This window comes from Giraffa tippelskirchi, chromosome X, assembly GCF_054371585.1.
Source record: "Giraffa tippelskirchi isolate mGirTip1 chromosome X, T2T-mGirTip1v1.2.pri, whole genome shotgun sequence".
Classification (NCBI taxonomy): Eukaryota; Metazoa; Chordata; class Mammalia; order Artiodactyla; family Giraffidae; genus Giraffa; species Giraffa tippelskirchi.
Genome location: NC_137289.1, coordinates 94,104,550 through 94,113,095, shown reverse-complemented (window position 1 = coordinate 94,113,095; position 8,546 = coordinate 94,104,550). Strand labels below are relative to the sequence as shown.

The 8,546-nt window shown below is 51.8% G+C and overlaps 1 protein-coding gene across 1 annotated transcript; it reads left to right on the top strand.

Moving 5' to 3' along the window:
- The first annotated feature begins 2,357 nt into the window (after window positions 1-2,357).
- CFP (complement factor properdin) lies at window positions 2,358-8,546 on the top strand. Its single transcript, XM_081563519.1, has 9 exons — window positions 2,358-2,513; window positions 2,596-2,746; window positions 3,949-4,127; window positions 4,601-4,771; window positions 4,909-5,100; window positions 5,284-5,457; window positions 5,709-5,900; window positions 6,065-6,176; window positions 7,550-8,546. The coding sequence occupies exons 1-9, from the start codon at window positions 2,432-2,434 to the stop codon at window positions 7,698-7,700; spliced, it is 1,404 nt and encodes a 467-aa protein (XP_081419645.1). The 5' UTR covers window positions 2,358-2,431; the 3' UTR covers window positions 7,701-8,546.

Genomic DNA, 8,546 nt, shown 5'->3' with positions numbered 1-8,546 from the left:
TGTGCCAGGCTTAGGGGAAAGCTCTCTTCTGTCTGTCCTCTTCCTCCTCAGGCCCCTGGGTTGGCTTCTCCCAGTTCTCCAAAAGATGAAATGCTGCAGTTTCCCAGGGCTTAGCCTGGGCTTCCCTTCCCTCTTCTCACAAGCCAAGCCCTCTCCAGATTGTCTGGTCCAGTTCCAGCACTTGAAACACTGCTTCTCCCCGCCATGATGATCACATTTTTACCTTCAATCCAGATTATTCCTCTAAGCGCTTTTCAGAATCTTGAAAGCACTGTTATTGCATTTACTTACCCATTCGGCAGATGATTGAGCGCCTACTGTTTGCTGGTGCCCATCCAGGCCCTGCAGACACAGCGGTTAACAAACCAGACACAAATACCTGCCTTTGTGGAGCTGGCATTGTAGTGGGAACAACAGACAAGAAACAAATGCATTGTGGTGTTGCAATGATTACATGAGATAAGACTCTCAGTCTTTGTTTAAATAAGAAATCTGCAGTCATTTTATTGCCTAAACGTGTGGGAGAAGATGAAAGTGGCGACAGTCCTCTTCCCAGGGGAACCAGTAAGTAGGTACAGAGTTTAGGAATAAATGAAGTATTGATTATAACATCATTACCAGGGCAACAGATGATTAGATAAAGCAACCAACCAGAATTACAGGTTTCTTGAGGAGTTTGTTTTCATAGGATAACAAACAGCATTGAAGTCCTGGAAGCTTTGAACAAAGACAGGCTTCTGTTATCAGGAAACAGTACATCTGTAACGGATATGAATTGTCAACACGCCTTATCACCCGTAAAGTAAGACCAATATTCTTGAGAAAGCTCTGTTTTAACACACCTGACCGAATCAAATCCTTCAACCGTGTTTTAATTTGCGAAATAGTGCTCCTGCATGGATTCAGAGGAAATGAGACATTGCCTTCCTAACTTTCTTAGACTCCTTTTTGTTAATTAAAAAGATTTCTGTTTTTAAAGCAGGCTCTGGAGTTTCACTTATTAGGTTTATTTTTTAAAAAAAGGCTCTGTGGAGCTTAGGCTGAATTGGAATTAATTATTAACAGTAAAATAAGAACTACAAAGAACAGTTTTCCTACATGAGACCCACAGAGAAAAGGGTCAGGAACTAGAATGATGGCTCTTAAAGTGTGGTCCCCGAACAGCAACATCAGTGTCAGCTGGGGCTTATTAGAAATTCACCTTCTTGAGCCCCACCTCAAACCTGTAGGATAAGAAACTGGGGTGGGGCCTGGCAATCTGGATTTAACGAACCTTCCAGATGATTCTGATGCACACTTAGATTTGAGAGTCTCTGGTCTAGAGAGTGACAGATACCCTTCTGTGAGGGAGGTGACCTTGTCTGCCTCTCTTAGAACAAAAGTCCCTTGAATGCTAGCATTTGGGGTTTCTTATTGTCTGCTCCATCCAGTGCACAGAACAGCACTTGGCACCCAGTAGTTGCTCAATGTTGAATCAAAGTATTTAACAAACAGCACCTGCTGTATGCCAGGCACTAGGCTAAGGATTTTTAAATACCTTAACTCCAGATCTGCTCAAAATGCCCTATGATGTAGGCTGTGTATGGGGTGGGGAGGGGGGCAGTTATTACCTATCCAAGATAGTCAATGGAACATGGCCAAGCCAACCACCCCCTCCTTGGGACCTGAAGGTACCCCCAGCTGCCCCCTGGGGCAGTGGATAGCGCCAGTTCAGTCCTGAATTTTCCCCACACTCTTGCCACTTCCCCTTCTCACTTCCTTTGTGCTGACCTCCCCTCCACATTGCTGACCACGAAGAACCTCACTTTCAGGAAAGAGGAGGGTGGTGGTGAAGGCACGATGGAGGATGAAGCAATTACCTCGATGCCCGTTCCCACCCCATGAGGCAGGGCACGCTGAGCACAGCGCGCTCACTTCACTAGTGTTCAGCACCCCCATGGGGTTGGCTCTGTCATGGTAGAGGGCATGCTTTTTATAGGTGGGGAAACTGAGGCTCAGAGAGGTTCAAGTGACTTGCTCAAGGTCACACAATGAGGAAGTTCTATCTTGCTTCCAACTTCCAGGCTCCATTTCCCCCTCAGTAAGAACTTGTCCAAGGTGCATTGATTGAGTGCCCATGGGCTGCTGGGCGGGGCCTGGGGTGCTGGGGATATGGTGACAAACACAACAGGACTTCACAAGAGTGAAGCAGGAAGTAGGGAGGGGAGAGGAGAGGAGGAAGCTCAGGGATAGAGGTGGCCAGGGAGAGTTTGGAGCTGAAGAGACCAGCACAATACCCTCCCCTCCCCCCACTCCTCCCCTCCCATACTGCCCTTCGCCCTCCTAGTTCCTCCTGCCCCTGGTTCCTCTTTTCCACTGACTCTGAGAGCAGGTCAGCCCACATAAAGCCAGGCCTCCTCCCTGGCAGGGCTGCAAGGGTACAGTGGTCAACATGCCCGCCCAAGTGCAGGCCCTACTGCTGCTGCTGCTGCTGCTGCTGCTGCCACTGCTGCTGCTCACCTTGCCAGCCACAGGTGAGTGGGTGGGGGCCCAGCTGGCCCCCAGGGGTGCCTGAGCCCCTCACAACCCTGACCATGCTCCCCAACCCTGTTACAGGCTCAGACTCTGTACACTGCTTCACCCAGTATGAGGAATCTACGGGCAAGTGCAAGGACCTCCTTGGGAGAGGGGTCAGTGTGAAAGACTGCTGTCTCAATGCTGGCTACGCCTTCCAGAAGCCTGACAGCAAGCTCTGTATGGCGTGCAGGTCAGGGGGAGCCTGGGGTTTGTGGGAGGCAAAAAGGACTGTACACAGGGCGACACAGAACTTGGGCTCTTGCCTTCTCTGAGATTCTCCAGCATGGCTCCAAGGCCCTTATCACAGCTGTAGCTCCAGGTCTCTCAGCCTCGGCTCTGTTGACACTTGGGGGCCAGAAAATTATTTGTTGTAGAGGGCTGACCTGTGCAGGGCAGGATGTGTTATCGCATCACTGGCCTCCCACTAGTTATCAGTAGCAATCTGCAGCAACTCAAATGTCTCCAGACAAGTGAAAGTCACCCCTGGTTGAGAACCAAGATGGCTTACACATACTGAGCACTTCTTGCATACCAGAAGCATTGTGGGTGGGGTGCTGCTTGGCTATTTCTGAGGGTAGCTCAAGCCCTCAAATGGTGATAACAGCTCATATGGAGTGTTTACTGTATAGACACATTGCAGGAGGGGGAGTGTTTGGGCAATTCTGAGGGCAACTCCAAGCCCCAAATTATAATAACACTTCACATTCATTGAGTACTTCCAGCATCCCGATTCACTGCAGATGTTGGGGGTAGCTAGAGGATTTTTGAGGGTGGCTCTAGTCTCTTAATCATAATGCCCGCTGACATATATTGAGCCCTTTCTGTATGTCAGACATGTTTTCTAACTGCTTACTATATGTCCCAGATACACCACCAGGTACACTGTGTATACACCAGATACACACAGCTACAGGGATGTGTAGCTTGGGGATTTTTGAAGGCAGCTCTTGGCCCCTAGCTGTCAACAGGTCTCATCTGTTTAGCATTATACCATGGTGGGGGTGGGGTTTCTGAGCTCATTGGGATGATGGCTCCTATTTATTAAGCACTTCCTGTTTTCATGCTACCATGCATAGTTGTGGCCTGGTGGGCTTTTGACAGCAGTTCTGAGCCCCTAGTCCTTATCCTTGTTTACTGCGTGCCTGGCACTGTCCTTGGGAGACTTCAAAGGGTAACTCCAGATACCTGATCGTGAAGGTAAATGATAAGTGTTTACTGTGTGTTCACCTCTTCCCATTCAATCCCCCAACATCACTAAGAGGTAGGTACTCCCATCATTCTGTTCTGCATACATTTATCCCGCACTCCCGCCTGTGCCTACACACACTCTGTGGTCCCATATACCATCCTTGCCAGAGTGTGCCAGGGTGGGACGTGTGCTTCTCCCTACAGGCTCCCACAATGGTCACCATGGTCTGCATGGAGCCCCTGCTCAGTGACCTGCACTGAGGGCTCCCAGCTGCGGCACCGGCACTGCACAGGCTGGGGTGAGCAATGCTCCCCTGAGAAGGTGGAGCCTGGAACCTTCCAGTGGCAGCTACAGGCCTGTGAGGACCAACCATGCTGTCCTGGTGAGGAGGATCAGCAAGGCGGGCAAGCACTGTCAATTACCTGGCACTGGGAACAATCAGGGCAAAAGCTCTGAAGGTGGGACTGTGCTTGATGTTTGTGAGGTGTCAAGGAGGAGGCCGGTGTGGTTGGAGTAGAGTGATGAGAGGTGAGGTCAGAGGGGGACTGACCCCTGTAGGTCATGGTGAGGATGTCAGCTTTTATTCTAAGTGATGTAGTGATGGCAGAAAAACGTGATCTGATTTGGGTTGTGACACATCCCTTTTGCTATCAGGAAGACAAACTGTATGTGCTGAGTAGCAAAGCAAAGGGACCAGTGTGAAGGCTACTGCAATAGTCCAGATGAGCAATGATGGTAGGCCAGGTATGACAGAAGCTGTGGGGATAGGATAAGCTGATGTGGGGTACATGAGGAAGCCTGGGCCCCTGAATAATACTACCACCTCCATCTTGTCCCTTCTTTTCTCTTCCACAGAGATGGGTGGCTGGTCCGATTGGGGACCCTGGGCAGCTTGCTCCGTCACCTGCTCTAGAGGGACCCAGATTCGTCGTCGAGCATGTAATCGCCCCACCCCCAAGTGTGGGGGCCACTGCACAGGAGAGGCACAGGAGTCAGAGGCCTGTGACACCAAACAAGTCTGCCCCAGTGAGTGAGGGCAACCACTGGGCAATGATGTGGGCACCCAGAGTGGGTCCGGGGGTTACAGCAGGGAACTTCCATGGTGAGAAGGCTTCAACATGCATGACCACACTTGGTATCTCCCCACCCCCACCCCATCACAGCACACGGGGCCTGGGGTGCTTGGGGCCCTTGGGGCCCCTGCTCAGGCACCTGCCACGGTGGACCCAATGCAGCTGTGGAGAGACGAAGCCGCACATGCTCTGCACCTGAGCCCTCCACACAGCCTCCTGGGAATCCCTGCCCAGGGTCAGCCTATGAGCAACGGGTCTGCACCGGCCTGCCACCCTGCCCAGGTACTGGGGTATGAGACCTCTGCTCTTAACTTAGATGGAGATTGCTCTGACATTTCAAGGGACAGAGATCTGAGACCATGTGACCATGGAGCTTTTCGTTTGGGAGCAGTCTGCCTCATGGGTCTAGTGGCTGAGTCAGGGAGATTGAGGTGGCCTTTCTCCTTACTTCTGTCCTCCCAACAGTGGCTGGTGGCTGGGGGCCATGGGGTGCTGTGAGCCCCTGCCCTGTGACCTGCGGCCTGGGTCAGGTCCAGGAACAACGGACATGTGATCACCCTGTGCCCCAGCACGGAGGCCCCTTCTGTGTCGGTGATGCTACGCGGACGCACATCTGCAACACGGCCGTGCACTGCCCTGGTTAGCACCCCAAGATGCCCCATTTCCATGCCTAAGGCCTCCGGCCATCTCTACTGCCCGATTCCTGCTGTTAATGCCTTGTTCCTGCCTCTAATCCCTCCATTCCTGGCCCCAGTGCCTTGATTCCACGTCTGGTCCCCCTTTCCCACATCCAATCCTTCCCATTCTCTTCCTCAGCCCCCATCCCTTCCTCTGAACCCCCTCGCTGACTCCTTTCTTTGGTGCAAGCCCAGCTACCCCTGTCTCTGCAGTGAATGGACAGTGGGGGCTCTGGGGAGAGTGGAGCAACTGCATCCGCCCAAGCATTAAACACATCAGCTGCCAGGAGATCCCAGGCCAGCAGACACGCTCCAGGATCTGCAAGGGCCGCAAATTTGACGGACAGCGATGTGTTGGGAAACAGCAAGATATCCGGCACTGCTACAACATCCAGCGCTGCTCCTGTGAGTGCCCCCAGGGACCATGCTGCGAGGGTGGGGCAGCCTGTGCAGGGACAGGGGCTTTCTGACTCTCTGCTGTGGACACCATGTCCCTGAAGCCTCTCTCTCACAACCCCCCACCACCAAGACCTCTAATTCTGACTCAGGAACCTCTCCCCTCTTTGCAGGGAAAGGCTCCTGGTCGGAGTGGAGTACCTGGGGGCTGTGCATACCCCCATGTGGACCCAACCCCATCCGCACCCGCCAGCGCCTCTGCCAGGCCACACTCCCCAAGTTCTCGTGAGTGAGGGGGCAGTATGCCTTGGGGGGGGTGTTATGATAGTGATATGTCAGCAGATAGGGCAGGAGGGTTGGTGACCTCCAAACAGGGCTTCTATCACTGGGTCCACGGTGCCTGACTGGCTGAGTGTCATCTCCCAGTTGTAGGAAGAGGGGAGAAACTAAAGAAGAAGCTGAGAAAGAGGATGTTGAGGGGAGAATCAGTAACATCTGTGCCCTTCAGTCACTGCTTCAGCCACTCAGCCATTCTTCCATTCACTCTGTCCTTCCTGTGTCCATATGCTCTGCTCCCTCAGTTACCCAAGCTTTGATTTGCCCATTCAGTCACTCATGCCTCCATTCACACTCTCATTCCCTCTGTCATCTGTGCCCCAAGATGCTCTAAGGCCTTTTTGGCAACAGTTGCAAACACACAGAACCCAGATCCCATGGGTTCCCCTAAGGGATTCAATCCCACTCCACCCTGACAGAAGACATCTGAGGAATGGTTGGCATGTTGGGTCTGGGTCCAGGAAGCTGATTGGGCCTCCCCTGGCAGGAAGGGGTTGGGAAACACTTTCCCACCATCAAAACTGTGTGAGCGGAGTCCTGGACACAGGTAATCAGCTGCCTGAAATGTTTCCAGATGGCCAGGGTGGCCCAGGTGTTGGAGAGGGTTAAAACACTTATCCTTTCCTTATTTCCACGAACATCAAACTACTAGGTTAAGTGGCCTCTTCCCAACTCGTGGAAGGCCTGCCACCTGGTCACCAGGTGTGGGGTTTAGAGTGGGTCTGGAAGAAGAGTTAGGGGTGTTGAATGGAGGCACGAAGGACTTGACAGAGGGAGGGAATGAATGGAAAAAGGACTGATTGAGAGAATCAGGATGGGAGTGAATGGAGGGTTTGCCTAGTGGAAGAAATAACCGAGGCAAAGACCATTTTGGACATGGGGCTTAGTCTAAATAAAGTGGAAGAAAGAACCAGAGATTGACCTGGGGGCATAGATTTGGGCCCGACAACAAGGCTTTGAATGCCAAGGCAAGACATTTGGATTCTGTCCAGTGGGCAATGGGGAAAGAAATGAAAGGTTTTAAAGGTAAGAGATGGTAGCTCATATCAATAATTACCAACATTTATTGAGCACTTACTGTGTATCAGACATGACTCTGAGCACTTTACCTGAATCAACTCATTTATCCTCACTCAGCCCAGTGAGGGGAGTATTATTATTACCATTTTTCAGATGAGGAAAACTGAGGCACAGAGGAGATAAATTTCCCAGTATCTCCCAGCTAAAAAAATATATAGTATCCACTCAGTAAGAGTTTGTTGAATGCATTCTTGCCTTCCCTGAGCTTTTCCTCTTCATCCCCACCCCCACTAATGCACCAGGCCCACCGTTACCATGGTCGAAGGACAGGGTGAGAAGAATGTGACCTTCTGGGGGAAACCGTCGGTACTGTGCGATGTGCTGCAGGGGCAGAAGGTGATGGTGGAGGAGACACGGCCATGTCTACACGTGCCTCCCTGCAAAGAACCCTGAGGATGAGAATTCTTACATCTCTCTCTTCCACTTTGACCCCGTGACCTCTCAGACTTCAATAAACCAGCCTCTTCCCCAGGAGTGGGGCCATAGCATCTTCTAGGCCAAAGAGCGCAGCACAGGCAAAGTCGCAGTGGCCTGTGGTGAAAAACAGTATTTTCCACTGTGATCACGGTGTGACAGAAGTGAAGGCGCGTTTCCGAGTACCCATCCCTGCTGTAGCCTCGATGTCTGTCCCCTTCTCTCTCAGGGCCCTGAGGCACCCAGCACGTCCCTCTGCAGAGCTCTGATTTACGAGCTTTCTGATTGGCTATATGCCCTGGCAGGCACTTTCTGATTGGCTGGCGTGCTTGTTTTCCTTCTCCTCCCTACTAAAGCTCCCTCAGCTGGCAGATTCCACGTCAATCCGGCGAAGAGGCGTGGCTGGGGTTGGAGCCCCGCAGAGCGAACATCTGCACCCACCCACTCCCAACAGCTCAGCTCCAACACCACAATTACAGGGCGACAAATAGCTCCGCAAGGTGGGGGTGGCGGGGACCAAGGAAGTGCCTACGAGGGGCTCTAAACTGGGACAGGAGCAGAGAAGCTCTAGTCAGCATCTGCCAGGAGGAGCCCCCAAGACACTAAGACATTTCTTTAGCGTTCGTTCATTCATTCAACACTTATTAGCATCTACTGTATACTAGAGCTAAGTCTGGGCTTCTGGTAAAGGAAGGCTGGTAGAGAGGACATCTGAGCGAGGGAACAGACAAGAATGGGTGATCCTTTCATTCGAACATTTATTTAACATTTATCAATGCTTACTGTATACTAATAATAGCGTTGGACATCATGGGAGATGGGGAA

Bases quoted from the DNA above. Each gene is read 5' to 3' on its own strand.
- CFP (XM_081563519.1), top strand. From the start codon at position 2,432: ATGCCCGCCCAAGTGCAGGCCCTACTGCTGCTGCTGCTGCTGCTGCTG. The intron at 5,101-5,283 runs GTACTGGGGTAT...TCCTCCCAACAG, and splicing joins CGGCCTGCCACCCTGCCCAG to TGGCTGGTGGCTGGGGGCCA. The intron at 5,458-5,708 runs GTTAGCACCCCA...CTGTCTCTGCAG, and splicing joins CACGGCCGTGCACTGCCCTG to TGAATGGACAGTGGGGGCTC.